General features: G+C 36.2%; 1 protein-coding gene across 8 annotated transcripts; it reads right to left on the bottom strand.

Moving 5' to 3' along the window:
* Positions 1–2751: 2751 nt before the first annotated feature.
* On the bottom strand, positions 2752–7540 carry LOC103414221 (uncharacterized). 8 transcript variants are annotated; one of them, XM_008352780.4, is made up of 9 exons: positions 7071–7540; positions 5967–6107; positions 5713–5868; positions 5446–5551; positions 4950–5135; positions 4443–4608; positions 3839–4113; positions 3218–3307; positions 2752–3106 (listed from the first exon to the last, which is right to left on the bottom strand). In XM_008352780.4, the coding sequence occupies exons 2-9, from the start codon at positions 5979–5981 to the stop codon at positions 3039–3041; spliced, it is 1062 nt and encodes a 353-aa protein (XP_008351002.2). In that variant the 5' UTR covers positions 5982–6107; positions 7071–7540; the 3' UTR covers positions 2752–3038. The 8 variants fall into 8 exon arrangements, with proteins under 8 accessions (XP_008351002.2, XP_008350943.2, XP_008350875.2 ...); XM_008352721.4 differs by having other exon boundaries at positions 3839–4149; positions 7071–7519; XM_008352653.4 differs by having other exon boundaries at positions 3839–4167; positions 7071–7518.
* Between the last annotated feature and the right edge of the window lie 8812 nt (positions 7541–16352).

Here is a 16352-nt window from a genome sequence, read left to right as displayed (position 1 = left end):
ATTTATTTTACCCTTTATTTTGTCTTTATCATTAAAATTCAAAATTTTCAAGTCATTTTCATTAATTTTTCTTTATTTAAACCTAGCTGTTGCACTCGAGTTGGCCACCTAACTCGTCTAACTAGCCAATCTTGCACCTTCAGCAAATAGTAAACGTTAGGAATTGTTATTAGCATTAAAAATAGTAACATTACACTAGAAATAAATGTCGAATAACTATGTAAGAGTGTTAGTAGCAGTTCTCAGTATGGGCGGATTTATTTGGGGCCTGGGTGGTCTCAAAACTCTCTGAAGACCAAGGAAAAATGCATGTGAAGGTCCATCGGGAACCATTCGAATATGATACTAAACCTTTTTCTGCCCATAAAGTGTTTGATAAAATGTTTTCTAGGAATATCTCACTACCATACGACATGGAGTCTCGTCATCACTTGGCAGATTACTTTGGCATTTAACGAGATGAACACAAATGACGATTAACCCACTAAGTGCTCGACAAATTTCCTCACTGGCTTTGATGTTTTACCCAAGACCCCCTAAAATTAAAATCTTGAATCCGCCATTGGTTCTCGTAAATTGTCGAATTATGAATTACACTGTGTAGCACAGTTATAAAGGAAAACTAACGAAAAGTCCAAACAAAACTTTAGTCCTAATGAAAAATGACAAATGAAGGTATAGTGAATAGTACAAGGAAAAAGTAAAATGTGATTTTTCATTAAAAATAAACAGTACCGAAAATATTTCGTTAAAACTCATTGGTCATAATTCAACAACTCTTAAGTAACATAGACATGACCTAATTGTGCATACCATGTTTGGTCATTGGCACTATCCCAAGCACGACAAAAACGACTCGTCTTTCACACAAAGGGAGGGACCCCCAAACAAAAGCCTCTTCAATCATTTCACATAGATTTTAAGTAACCTCATCCCCTCCCTTCAAGTCCCAATAAATCCACAACCCCACCAATGTCATATAGCCCATAGTGCACCTCTTTTTCTTTAAGACTTGTTGCATTTATGAAGTTCTGTTTTTCCATCCATACTAATACTCTCGCGACCTATATTTTTTTTTTAGTACATCAATATTTTTACATTAGAATGAGTTTAGTTAAGCCACACAATAGATAACCTAATTTAGTATCAAATTCGTCATCCACAATATTCGAACCTAAAACCTCTCAATTTTAAGTAAAAAAAAATACTACCAGACCATAATACTGAGTGGCCTCACAACTTTAGAGCTAACTATCTCGACTAAGCTATCTTATTTGTTAGGGGAGCTTAATCGAGGAAGTATTGCACCACAAATCGTTTATATCTTCTCTACTGATTTCTTCGATTTGTCGAGAAATTTCGCTGAATGAGAATACAACGTTCGTGCTCAAATAGTATCTCTGATTGTCGAAAAAAAATCAAGATTTTAGGATTGAGAGATCATTGATGACTTGAGAAAATTGAAGGATTAAGAAAAGATCAACGTTTTGATCCCACCAACCATTGTCTCAAAACAAAACCAAAAAACAGAAAAGGAGGGTACTTTTTTATTTGGGTAAATTACATAATAGAGATTACTATGTAATTTGTCCTTTTTATTTTTATTTTTTGGAAACTGAAAAGGAGGCTACTTAAGAAAAAGTACGTAGTGTGAATATAAAGACTTTGTTTATCATACGTGAATAGAAAATGGTTGTCCACATACGTAGAAAGGTCCATTACTTAACTAGTTGAAATTTGAATAGGTCTTCCTTGTGCACTGATTTAATTTTAATAGGAAAATCAATAAAAATTACTTGAAATTTTTTAGTTTTAACAATAATGACAAAATAAAAGATAAAGTGAATATTACAAAGATTGATTTTTTATTGTAAAAAAGTGGTTTTTCGTTAAAATAAACCGTACATTAAGTTTTTCATTAAAGTTCCCTTGATTAATCCAAATACGGTCTTTTTAGAATTAATTAGTCAATTAGCAATTTAGAAGCACTTCTGCAAGTTGGTTAACAACAACGCTTTCAATTGGAGAATTTAAAGAAAAAGTACAACTATAATGCAAGGAAATTGAAAGAAGCGCAAAAAGGGTAAAACGCGGTTGCTAGCATCAAAGAGAGCCATCATCGACGATAAAGCGGGAGTTCGAACTTGGCGAATGAGCTCATGCTGCGCAGGAGAGGAAAGCAGGTCTGATCGCACCGTAGATCAAGTTGTAACCGAAGTAGGCCAAGAAAGGAGTGGAAGCTTCGCACCTCACCCCGAGGTGCATAACTTGCTTGTTAAAAGAGTGTTTGGATAGTTGTTCCCTAGTCCACGGAAGTGGGTGGAAAAAATAAGTCAGGATTAAGCTAGTCGAGTTCGGGGACCTCCATTTTAGCGAAAAATGTTATGAGTTCAAATAAAATCTCCCCAAGTTCGAAACATCCTTCCATAAGTTAGACTAGATTAGAATATTACTTGAACAAAAAGAATCTTGATATAGATCCTGTATCCGGAGAGTCCTGCACAAGGGCTCAACTGACCATGAGTTCGGCTTTGTTTTCCCATTAAATTGAAAACTGTAATGGTTACCAAACGGCCCAAAAGTATATTCGAAAAACATGGTTCGACTTCATCAATTTGCGGATAATATAAATAGCTCAAATATGTGGCAATTTATTTGGCCCAATTAACATGACAAAGAAATGGAATTGTTCAACTTTCCTTGGGATCCTATTAAGCTCCCATGACAGAAAAATAGCAAGATATGCAGAACTGGGGAAGAGGCAGATGATTACGACTAAAAATGGCGATGATCATGCCGGTTTATCCAAATTACAGTACTGAACGTTCTCGGATAATTAAGTTTTTCGAGTAAAAGAAAATTACAATGCTAGACTAGCTAGTGATGTAACAAGTTTCCTATCCGTCTGCTAATACAGATCAAACTAGCTAACCAGAAATATTCAGTTCTGTTAACGATAAAATCCTGAAATGCCTACTAAATTTATTGTCCTTCCCTAACAATTTAAAGTGAAAAAAGGGGACTTTCCTCACCTTTGTCTAGGGTTTCTCCTCATCTGACTGAGAGCATGGCGGTCCGGGTACAGAATCAACAAAGAACTCCTCCACTGATGCAAGGAAAAGCTAGTAAGTTATATTTGAACCCGCCTGACCAATATTATTTTGTAAAAACTACATATAAAATAAAACGGTAGAATAAGTGATGCAACTCCAATTACCTATATCCTCTTGCTCTGGAGAATCGAGTAAAATTTCAGAATCAGACGGCAGAAAGGGTGAACCGGGGTAGTTTCCTAAGGCTCCTAAATCTGCACAGAAAATCAAGGCAATGCAATTATGAAAACATGTGATACTATGCAAAAGCAGCTCTATTGCTCTGTTCATACTTGCATCTGACATGTTATATGTGCCTACTCATGTGATTCATTCAGAAGACAGTTGCTAACTTAAAAGCTAGTAGGAAAAGGAAATGCTCAAAAATTTGTTTCGATGATTTTAGAATGTAACATTCCCGCTATACTTTTGGAGGAAGGAATGAAAAGCTTGTACCAGATATTGGGACTTAGCACGCATGCGCAATATTTTGGAGATAACTCCAGTGTGTCTAGATGGAAATTGTAACTAATCATAGACGACACAACTTTACTTATGTATAGACAATCTAACAAAAATTCCTATTACAACGGAAATGCTCTATACTAGTAAAAGGTAGCTCAAATGCTTTATGGCCATAACAGTCGAAAAGAAGAATTAACACTTGATGACTGCTACAAGTGATTCAAATCAACTCAAAATTTAGACATATAATTGCTCGGAAATTGCTCAATACTATAAATTACCTCCCAAGTTTGATAAATCTGCTGTAAGATCTGATAAACTGAGATTCCACGGAATTGGAATTTGGTCCAGTGATCTGAGAGAATCCCGAGAATTTCCAGCTCCACAATCAGGTGCAAGTTGCAATCCGACAGAACTTGCCACGTCAGATGTAAATGGTGTATCAAGTGACGTGTCTACTCCCATTCCAGATATTTCTGAAGCAGAGAACGGGAAGTGACCACTCGATGCAACTGATGTAGGACTTACAGGCATCTCCGACATGGATGACATGGCACTGTTTGGTGGAATGACAGGAACCACATCAGCACCACTGCAGTCCATCATAATACTTCAAAAAGAATAGGAAATAAAAAAAAAATAAAAATAAAACTGCCATTAGAAAGCTTTTATCAACCGAAACAGGAAACAGGTGCAAAGACAAGGGAATGTCATCCAATACATTAGTTCCATAGGGAAAAGAAAATGTTCAAACCTATGTAATTCCTAATAGAATGGGAAATGGGGTACAGAAGAACAAAAGCGTCTCTAAGGTTTCAGTAACAAATTAATTGGTATGTTGCATGACTAATCAAAGAGAGAGGGAGGGAAAAGACAAATTCTCACTCATTCCCAGAACTCATCTGCATGGGATGAAAGCTGCTAGGTGCAGGTACCCCATTAACTACATGACAGTTGGATATTGCACATCCCATGGAATCGAGATGGGGTTGACCTGCTGCTGGCATCGGAGGTTGCTGAAGGACGGGGTATCCCATAGGTAAGTTGTTAACTGCACTGTGAACAAGTGGCAATGAATACTAACGAAAACTATTACATAAATATGTCATACTACATATTGCCACAAACTGACATGCATATAGAGATCCTTAGACACCTTAGAACTTACAGAAATAATAATTCTTTAATTATCACTATTGAGAATAACATTTGAACTCTTAAAGTCAAATGAGAGTTCATCCAAAGTTCTAAAGACGGAAGCATATCTCTGTTAGCATTGAGGAACCAAATTGTGATCCCTATGCATCCACTGAGAGAGATGAGGATAAAGTAGAGCTCATAGAATTAATTCATGCGTTTATACCATCATGTTACTGCAAGCTGAAAACTTACCAGGCATGGGATGGATCCCATTTTGTATGGGGGCCAAAGGAACCTTCAGAGGCATGAGATTATACTTCGAGAGATGATAGTGATGTTCCAGCAAATGATTGAAAAGGAGGATTTGTTTTTTCAATTTTAGCCTTATGTAATAGGCCCTGAAAAAGTCGGCATTTTCTTCTTCCAACTTCTGCCATACTGTATCAACAAATAAAAATAAATAAAAATAAAAAAGAGTAAGCATTTGCCATTTTCTTCCAACTCATGATCAAAATTATAAAGATAAACATGTAGCTTTTCGAGATTAGATGTTTTATTCATTAATCCCTCACTATACAAGAAGAGAAGAATTCAGGATCGTACTGTCAACAATAGCTATAGAAAACAACTACATCAGGATTCTCTTTTCAGAAATAATCGAATTTACAGTATAAATACTTAAGTAAATGTAATGGCAGTACTGACAATACAAATACTTCAACTTATAAATAGGTTTCGAGTTGCCTACCCAAAGTTGTAAATCCAGGATCTATCCTTGCATGAGTCAAGAGGGTTTTAACTACCTCATCTCTATTCATATATAATTGTAAACACCGCTCTATAAGATTCTGGACCTAAAACATTTGTTGTGCACAATATACCATCACACAGATGAGAAACAGATTAGTCAAGCTTTTTCACAAACATTATTCAGAAAAGGAAACAAAGTAAGACGTAAAGAACAGAATACAAAATGTAGAAAAGAAAAGAAAAGATTGCCGAAAAATGTCCTTACAAGTTCAATATCTTGGCGTGATACTTTCTTGTTATCATTGCCTGAATTAGATATTGAAGCTGAATCTGTTGCAGGAGGCTTATTACTTTGGTTTTTCACTTGGTCACCTTGTGAATCATGTAAAACTTGAGTTGATGATTGATTTTCTTGCGTGCTCTGTGAATCCGAAAATAGGACTTTCTCTTTAGTCAGAAGCTATATGCGCAAACAAGAAGATATGGCTCGCTAAAAATGTGAAGAATTATGAGTGGCACCTGTAAGTTCTTCATTTCATCTGAATGCAGGTGGACCACATGTCTTCAGTATGGCTCTGGTATCCCCCATGCAAAGCTCGTCTTTGCTGATATCATTACTTTGCACTTGTAAACAACACTAATAACTAAGGCCGTTTTCACCTAGAATGAAAGATGAATGACAAAAAAATAAACCTACCCAATTAAATACTAGACCAAATAAGTCGTGAACATTTCACGGTGAAAACACATAAAACCATTGCTAAAATAACACAGAAGCAAGATCTGGTTTATCAGTAAACAACACGTATTCTAAATTCTGAAGCATTTAGATCATAAGTTTCTACTGGAATTTAATGAACAAAGACGTATTTCTCATTTTAAAACACTAATGTACAATAATGAGCTCAAAGAAAAGCATTAACTATATAATTTAATAGTCAATATTTGTGCTTTATCTACCTTGGTCCAGAAAAATCGCCGGTAAGCTTTTAAATACACAACGAGCACATGTAACAAATCGGGTTTAGAGCAAGCATACACCTAAAACGATTGCCTCATTACCATAACAAATGACGATTACTACTCTATTCAACGACGCTAAAACATAAAAAACAAATGGATGTATTTACAGTCCAAACAAGTTCCTTCCGAAATCTTTGGAGTTTTCACTTTTGATCAACAAAAGAGAATCTAAAGCTTGCTTGGAATTTTGTGTATTTGCCATGCTCTTTGGAGTAGCAAAGAATTGCAGCTTTGTTACCACAAAATGCCTAATCTTGAATATTATGTAAGAACGTTAACACCCTAATAACTGACAAAATCTAAAAAATTCACAAATTATTACAAATATGAAAATTAGGGTTCATCCTTCAACATCTCAGAAATAAAAAGATTTTCAAAACCAGTTAAGTTCAGTCAGATCTGAGTAAGTCCAAATATCTCAGCCAAGTCGCTACCTTTACACTACATACAAGCTTAACCATGAAAATAAACTAATTTAATCAAAGAATTCAACTTAATTAACCATTAAAAAAATTAAAGACAGAAAGACATAGTTCTAAAAGAATCAATAGAAAAAAGGAAAAAGAAGTGAAGATCTAGCAATAAAATAAAATATATTACCTTAAAATCCCAGGAACAAGAATCTCCAAGACAACAGAGCAGACACACTTTATTTCGACAAATTTGAGAAAACACAGTTCCAAAATCTCCCAGAAAACAGAAAGACACACGTTGTTTCGACGAATTAAGAAAACCCAGTTCCCCTTTTCAAGCTGAAGAGTCAACAAAAATCCAACTGAGACCCCTCTCTCTCTCTCCCTCTCTCTCTCTCTCTCTAAAAAAAGCTTCAGCATGTACAAAAAGAAACAGACTTGGCAGCTCAAATTATGGACTATGGCTTTTAATTAGCTGGTATTAGTTCAAGATTTACTTCCATTATATCTACATGGAAAAAAAAAACAGGAGGAAGGAGGAATTGGGAGTTGAAAGGTTGCTGCTAGATAGCTACGGCATCAATGGAAGGTGAAGCATGAGAGAGACAATTGTAAAGAAACAAAAATCACACCGGGTTTGAGATGATGTTTGGGTTTGGCTTTTATACACTTGACTTGAGTTGGGCCTTCTATTTTCAAACTTAATTTTCCCGGAAAATTCAATTATGTGAGAAAGTGAAATTCTCTTGAAAAATAAATTGTTTAAATGAATAAATAGAAATTATCAAGCTATTTATTGGCTCGTTTATAAATACTTTTAAAATATCTAAAAACGTTTTGATGTAAATATTTCTGAAACCAATCTTTAGTAAAAACGTAAGTGAATTCAGGAAAAATATTGTGCTTCCTCCAGGAAAAACACTTATAAGAAGCACTTCAAATACTTTTGAAACCCACAAATATTTTTTTTCTTTCTAAATTATTTTTAAAACATTTTCAAATGAGTCATATCATCTTGTAATGTTTTTGATGATCGGCATCGTCCAACTTCTTGATCATCTTAAAGATCAATTATGCAGAAAATCAATTAAATAAGAAATTGTGCAACCATTAGATTAACGTTGTCAAAATTTCAATATTAATGTGAGAAAAATATTTTATCTATTTATTAAATAACCATTAGATTACTCAACAATTTCAAGTTTAGTTAATGTTTTTGCATATGTAATTTTTAAAAGGTTAATCATAAAATAAACTATTCGAATCATTACAAAATATATCAAGGATGAAGAATATCTGAAAATGTAAAACAAAAAGGTGCAAATAAGAAGACTGCTAGCATTTCTTTATTCTATTTAGGAGTTTAATGGCTTGGGCCATGGGCTCTTCATAATTGTACGATTATTCTTACCACAATCTTATACCACCTTATGTGGTTGCTGAGTTGGACATAACACCTCACTTAATTACAGTATACTTGGATTTCCATATAAATTTTATTAATTTTAATTAGTTTTTGTTTGGAAACAAATATTAGATTGAATTAAAACACTTTAATTTTCATATTCTTGCATCCCTCATCCAATCGCCCTCAAATACGCTTTTCGCCATCCCAATCTCCTCCTCCCTCCTTAAAGTTCCTTTAATTGTCTTCTGCTTCTTCATCCTCCTCCTTTCCAGAAAAAAAATAGAAAGAACATAAAAAAAAGGCCAATTGCAAGAGAAAAAAAAAACGCATAATTAATTTCAATAATTGGCAAGCAACTGCAGCATAAATATGAGAATTTTTCAAGAACAGTGAGCCCATAACCTTCAATTTGATAGAAAACTTGTTCCTTTTGACTCCATCAAATTTTTAAACATGCATATAAAGTCATTGTTCAGAAACGATTAGCTAACCCTTATTTTATGACAATAAAAAGGAAAACAAATACGATCAGTTAGAAACAAAATAAAATTTGACAAAAAAATGGAGATTGCAGAAGGTTGAAGAGGAAGGAGGAAGGAGATTGGGGTGAGAGGGAGAAAGGAGATGGAGTGGAAAACGAAGCGTCAGACCTAATCAATTCTAATTGGGGTGTTTTAATTATAATTTTTTAAAAATGAATGTGTTAATTATAGTAATAATAAAACTAAAACTAAAGATGTGGCATGTCCAAGTAAGCTGCCACATAAGGTGGTACATAAATTATGGTATAATAACATGGTAAGAATATCATTACTCTTTTGTATGATATTTTTTGGGAATTGTTATTTTTACTCCAAAAAATTTATTTTGACCTTCATACTTTTTATAATTAGAGAAAAAAAAATACATTTGTAAGGAGTGTAGAATGAGATTCTTGAAATGCTAAAAACAATTCTTTTTATTTTTATTTTTAAATACAATGATATATGTATAATAAGAAGTAAGGATGATAAATTCCTACCGTAATAGCTATCTAAGATATTCAAACTGAATATCTCTCACTTGTAGGTGAAGATTATTTTCCTAAAAAAAATATATAATATCTCATTTACTTTGTTGTGTAAATACCAGGAGGATCCTCGCCATATCCTCTTTGTGAAGATCCTAGGAATCTTCCAATTACATCCATTCATCATACATCGTGCGGTTGGAGGATTCCTAGGATCCTCACAAAGAAGATCCGACGAAGATCCTCTCGTGTAAATAAAAATTAGTAAATAGAGCCACATAGATGATAATGGGGCAGTATTCACGGCTCACAAGGCCTTTGTGGTGCAGGCACTTGTCATGGTTCACCAGAGAGCAGCCTTTGTTTTCAGGAACCGGATCCTCCGGATCCAAAGGAACTAAGCCCACTCATCAAATGATCCGGGCCAGTGAAATTTGATTCAATGGCTACAAACAGAGGCTCTCTAAAAGTTAAAAAAAATTGTAGCCGTTGGATCAAATTTCAATGGTCTGGATCATTTGAACATTGAGATCAGTTCCTTTAGATCCGAAGGGGATCCGGTTCCTTGTTTTCCCAAATCTGTGCTAATAATATATTTTCTTCCTTTGAAATTTAAGTCAATTTTCTTTATCAATATATATTTTTTGGTTATTTTGTTTTTCATTTGATTTGTCACGTTTGCCATCTTTATGACAAATTTGCTCAGGACTCTTGTTTATGTTGGTCTATGTGGTAGTTGTATGGGTGTTTAAAATCATTTACATTTTGTTCGACATATCTCCAGATCAATAAATTGATCACTAAAAAAATGTACTCATCTGACACCTATTGTATATTCTCCCAATGATATTTGGTTGAAATTAAGTATAACATAACATAACTAAATTCAATGTGAGAGACCTACTTACTTTTCAATTCTTGTGTTAGTAAACAAATGACATGTGAGGAATGAAAATGTTGCATAACTTTGCATACACATTTATGGTAAGTAAACATATCACTGTGCAAGCAGACTCTTAGGGTTTTGGAGATGGTGCACTACTCTAAGTACATCTTAATTATTTACCATATTATGATTAATGAATAATCATACACATGTCATTTTTTAAATCATTCATTATCTTAATCACCATTTAAAGATTGAGTCTACAAAAACCAACCAAATTATAAATTGTTTGGTCGCCTATTTGTATCACAAGCATCTTAATTGTTACTAACCATCAATCTATTTGTACATTATCAATTACTAACGAGTCTCATTTGATTGATTTTTTTGCATAAGTACATTTTAAATTGGAATTTAAGAGATGAACACTTCAGTTACAAAATGTGTAGAGTGAAGATTTGCTAATCACAACTAAGGTGAAGGAATTGCATTCTAGGGCACACCTTTATGAGTATCAAAGTACATCTAACAACCCATTGGTAGAAAATTTAGCAGCCCCAATCGCCTTTCCAATGTTGCATCGTGATCACTTGATACAAGTCTTTTCAACCTTCACTGTTATGGATTGGAAAATGCGATCGACCAGATGTGATATTGCGTTTAGAGCAATAAGTTAGTGGCAGGATTTCTTGAAGGCTTCTCGAACCACCAACTTTAATTGCTTATATAATAGTAGCCATGGAGGTATCAGTTGATCGATCAAGTGGACCAAACCTCCTCCGGGAAAACTCAAAATAAATGTCGACGGGGCTTGAAGAGAGGTGGATAAAGTGGAAGGTGTTGGAGTTGTAGCTGCTAGAGTTCGAAGGTTCAAGCATGTCTTCTCGTCCGCTCATATTGAAGCATCGGCAGCTAGGGAAGGAATAGCTTTGGCGGTCGAAAGGGCTTTTCAAAATTTAACAATTGAAGGAGATTCACTCCCAATTGCAACAGCGCAAGGGAGCGCACCAAAAACTTGTCTCCTATTGGACACGTTGTGGAGGACGCCAAAATCTATGTTGGTTGATATTACTGGAGCATTATTTATCCATGTGCGCCACCAAGCTAATGAGATTGCCGATCGTCTGGCTCGCCGCGCCTGTTCGGAGTCTGTTGACAGTCATGGGTCATTGACCTTCTTCTGGAAGAGTGCTCTAGCGATTAGCCTGTTGTGGTTCTTTGTATGTCCTTGTTGTTTTCTCAATCTTGTCCTTCTAATCAATGAAACAGCTATCGTTGCTCTAAAAAAAAATTATTCTCTAATTTCCAATTTGCAGTTACATTTTTCTAATAACAGAAGTGCACACGTAACAATATGATGCAGACATGTGGCATGATATCATCACTGAAGTCACACACATGTTACGGGTCAGAATTTGTTTTCATATCATTTTTTATGATCCGGCCTCCCATTAAATAAGTTATTAGACTACCACACATGTAACATGTTATAAATTTCTTGAAAGTTACTACTTGTTAGATTTAAGAGTTTAGCCTGTCTAGGATAGTTGTGTGTGACACATAATTTTAGAACGAGGATTTGTAGACTTGAAACTCGAACTTGAATATCGAAGCAGAGACCAGAAACCCTTAGTTCTAAACCAAACAATAGAGAATTCATACTTGATTCAACTTTCAACCAAATAATAGATACTTGTTTTAAGGGCGGTGCTATATGCACTGTAACATCCCATATTGTCCAGGGGAGTAGATCATGTAAGCCTTATATGTAGACCTATAAACGGGTCGGGTTTATTGGGTTTGGGTCGGGTTCAACCCGACCCGTTAAGTTAACGGGTCACCCGAACCCAACCCGTTAAGCTAACGGGTCACCCGAACCCGACCCGTTAAGCTAACGGGTCACCCGTTTCACCCATTAACATCCGTTAACAATTATTATTATTTTTTTTTTGCATAAAGTTTATTTTTTGTTATTAAGACTTTAATAAAATTACTAAAATATCCTCAACTAACGGGTGCTAACGGGTGTTAACGGGTCCTAACGGGTCTAACGGGTTGACCCAAAGTGACCCGTTATTTAACGGGTTCACCCGTTAGCGACCCGACCCGTTAAACATCTACCCAAATACAAATATTAACGGGTTGGGTCGGGTCGGGTTAACGGGTTGGGTCCAAAATGCCAGGCCTACTTATATGTATATTCTCATCTTTACCTAGCACGAGGCCTTTTGGTAGCTCACTGGCTTCGGGTTCCATCGGAACTCCGAAGTTAAGCGAGTTCGCACGAGAACAATCCCATGATGAGTGACCCACTGAGAAGTTCTCGTGTGAGTTCCCAAAAACAAAACCGTGAGGGAGTGGTCGGGGCCCAAAGCGGACAATATCGTGCTATGGCGGAGTTGAGCCTAGGATGTGGTGGTGGCTCGGGCTAGGATGTGACATGCACCAAATTGTATACTAAATGATTTGACACATTCTACAACATATCAATTTTTATTACAATCATTAATCAAATTACTTGAATTAAAGCACAAATTGGATTGGTGCCACATTATTTAGTGCACAAACTTAGTACGTAAGTTTGATGTACCTAGCATTATTCTTGTTTCTAGTCCACGGTTCATTGTTGTCGTTCTTCTAGTTCTATTCTCGTAATCAAATAACACATAGAAACTCATATACTCTTTCACGAGGGGTAAAAAAGAACTTCAATAAGCAAACACGATACAACGTTCTGCATGCACAAAAGGTGGCAATAGAATTGTATGGAAAAACTCCGAACAAGGAAAAAGAACTACACATGCTATACTATATAAGTACACCATATTGATAATCAAATAATTACACAATTCTTAGCTAATTAATGAACCATCAACCACGGAGAGGACCCGTATCCAACCATACACAGAGAAACCCGATCAAGCAAATCGACAGTAGACAGATTTAAGAGATATCACAAAACCAACAACTTAAAAGAAAATACACTCCAAAGAAAAGAACAAAAGTAGAAAGACATCGTGGGAGTGTGGCCATGAAGTGAACAAAAATTATGAGATTTGCGGTGTGGACTTATGCACGATCGATCTCCATAAGAAAAAAAAATGGCCATCTCAATAATTAAAGAAGGTATAAGAAAATGACAAGAGTGCTTGTAATAATGCATGCAAGAAAATCCAAGTTGTTTGTTGTTTATGGACTTATGAACTCATTTTTCTGAATACACATGCACTACACAGCATGGTGCATAATAACCTTATGTTTTGGCACAATGTTTTATATTGTTGTCACGGACATTATGCCAAAAACATGAGTTCATGAAGAGTTTCACTTTTGAGAGAGTCTTCTTAACATTTCTCTTTTAAAGAAGCCCATTTGGTAGTAGACGCTTTTGCGAACTTAGGACATAAGTATAATCACCCTTGTATTTCGTTTTATAATTTTTTTTTTAAAGAAACTATACCTAGAATAAGTTTTGATATGTATGGTTTATAAATTTGACGAGAATTTTCTTTGTAATTTCCTTCTTTTTCTTTTTTTTTTTTTTTTTTAAAGAAGGGGCCAATTATATCAGTGTGGTCCAACCATGGAAAAAAAATCTCATACCCCACCATGCTGATTTTCCATTGTACTACGTAAAAATGTTTCAAGATATTATTCTTCAAATGAGACGATCGACACAGGACCACCTTTGTAGTTTGTATACAATCATAATGAAGTAGATCATGGTTGAAGACGACTTTGCCAGTTTGGTCGTATGTAGATTTCTGGATCCCAACTCGAGAAAGGCTCCTCCAACACCTACTAATACTAATAAACATCAACGACAACAATTTATTTATGAAAAAGTAAAACTCATGAGTTACTGCAAAACCCCGTTGGCTTGCTTTTTCTCTCACAATTATAGTTAATTTTCTCGTTAAGTCTTCATTTACAACAACAACAACAAAGCCTTTTCCCATTAAGTGGGGTCGGCTATGTGAATCCTAGAACGCCATTGCGCTTAGTTTTGTGTCATGTCCTCCGTTAGATCCAAGTACTCTAAGTCTTTGCTTAGGGTCTCTTCCAAAGTTTTCCTAGGTCTTCCTCTACCCCTTCGGCCCTGAACCTCTGTCCTGTAGTCACATCTTCGAACTGGAGCGTCAGTAGGCCTTCTTTGTACATGTCCAACCCACTCATTCCTAATCTTATCCTTTCTCGTGAGCCCACACCTCCAACGAAGCATCCTCATCTTTGCTACACCCATTTTGTGTACGTGTTGATACTTCACCACCCAACATTATGTGTCATACAGCATCGCCGACCTTATTGTCGTCCTATAAAATTTTCCCTTGAGCTTCAGTGGCATACGACGGTCACACAACACGCCGGATGCACTCTTCCACTTCATCTATCTCGCTTGTATTCCATATATTATGTCTTTGATCGGCTTAGGCGAAGACCTTTAGATTCCAACACTTCTCTCCAAAGGTTAAGCTTCGCATTTACCTTTCCTGAGTTTCATCTATCAACCCTATATCGTCTGCGAAAAGCATACACCAAGGAATAACATCTTGAATATGTCGTGTTAACTCATCCATTACCAATGCAAAAAGGTAAGGACTTAAGGATTGTTGATGCACAAAATCAGTAAGGACTTTGGTACAACAGAAAGTATTAAGTTTGTGACCTTCGCTAGATTGCTCCAGTCATTAGTGTGGATAAGTATGTAAAATGATAGAAACATGAGAGCAAACACAAGATGTACGTGGTTCACCCAGATTGGCTACGTCCATGGAGTAGAGGAGTTCTCATTAATTGTAGAGGGTTTACACAAGTACATAGGTTCAAGCTCTCCTTTAGTGGGTACAAGTGAATGATTTAGTACAAATGGCATTAGGAAATATTTTGGGAGAATGATCTCCTTTTATAGAAGAGAGTTTCTAGCCTTGTTCTGACATTGACATGTGTCGTGTTATGATTGGCTTCTGATGTTGACACGTGTCGCGCTATGATTGGCTTCTGATGTTGACATGTGTCGCTTTGTGATTGGCCTCCTGGTTGGAGGGAAACTCTTCTGGGTCCTTGACAGTATAACGTTGACCGGTGCTTGGTAGTTTCAGGATTGGTCAAGTATGGTACAACAATGCTCCCCTAAGTTCCCGAGTGAAGGAAGCTCCTCAGTTGGGGACTTGCAAGATCCAAGCCGCTGAGTAATCACGAAACTTCTAAGTACCGAAGTGTGGTATCGTCTTCACTTGCCTTATCTGTCTTATAGGTAGATGTGGCATCTTCTCTGGAAGTACTCTTCCTCCGTCCAGGGGTGGTATCTTTAACTGGTGGAGATGCACAAGGTAATGTATCAATTTCACTTGAAGATTACTTGTAGTTTTAGGCTTGGTCAAGCGCGATACAAACCATATAGTAGGAGTCTCCCAAGTCGCCGAGCTAGGGGATTTGCTGAAAGAGGTGACAGACAAGGTAAGCAATCAGAGCTCCAAGCAATCAGTCCCAGATCAGAAGTTTGATTTCGAGTTCTGGCTGATTGTTCTCATTCTCCTTATCTTGCAAGCAGCATGAAGGATAAAGAAAAGAAAAGGAGAAGAGATGTTATAAGATGCTTTTGCTTTTGAAAAAGTAACTTTCCACATGCTTATTCTTGAACTGGGCTGGAAGGTTTTCTGGTTTCCTCCAGAGTATAAGGCCGACTGAAGAATTTGATGGTCAAAACAAGTCCATCAAATATAGAGTACGTTCGACCCTGCTGGTATGGGATACTTTTGCTGTTGACAAAGTAGTGGAAGTATCGGCACGTGTTCTGTTACACTTGTCTCCACATGCTTCCTTGTATCCTTTTCACTTGCCCTATCTTTCCTCAGGCAGATGTGGTATCTTCTCTGGAAGCATAAGATGTTGAAGATGAGTACTCGAGAGCAATGCCAGGTAAGTAATCAGGTAAGGGGTTCCAGGCAGTTAGTTTCTGACTAGAAGCTTGATTCCAAGTGCTGATTGATTGCTCTCTTTCTTTTTGTCTTGCAGGTAAGAACAAGGCCAAATGAAAAGACAGGGAAAAAACATGATATGAGATACTCTTGCTTTTAACCCTGATGATATGAGATATTCTTGCTCTGGTGTAGCTTATTTGCAGAGGTATTATCGGGGGAAAGAAAACTGAGTATTTCGAGAGGCT

Source organism: Malus domestica, chromosome 01 (genome assembly GCF_042453785.1).
Source record: "Malus domestica chromosome 01, GDT2T_hap1".
Lineage (NCBI taxonomy): Eukaryota > Viridiplantae > Streptophyta > Magnoliopsida > Rosales > Rosaceae > Malus > Malus domestica.
The sequence above is the reverse complement of the archived record's forward strand: the minus strand, read 5'-3'. Positions and strand labels throughout refer to the sequence as shown.

What these genes read in the sequence shown, in the direction of transcription:
- LOC103414221 (XM_008352653.4), bottom strand. An exon ending in CAGATGAGTTCTGGGAATGA is followed by an intron (nt 4,168 to 4,442) that starts GTGAGAATTTGT and finishes TTCTTTTTGAAG; the next exon opens with TATTATGATGGACTGCAGTG. An exon ending in AGATTTATCAAACTTGGGAG is followed by an intron (nt 3,308 to 3,838) that starts GTAATTTATAGT and finishes TTTTCTGTGCAG; the next exon opens with ATTTAGGAGCCTTAGGAAAC.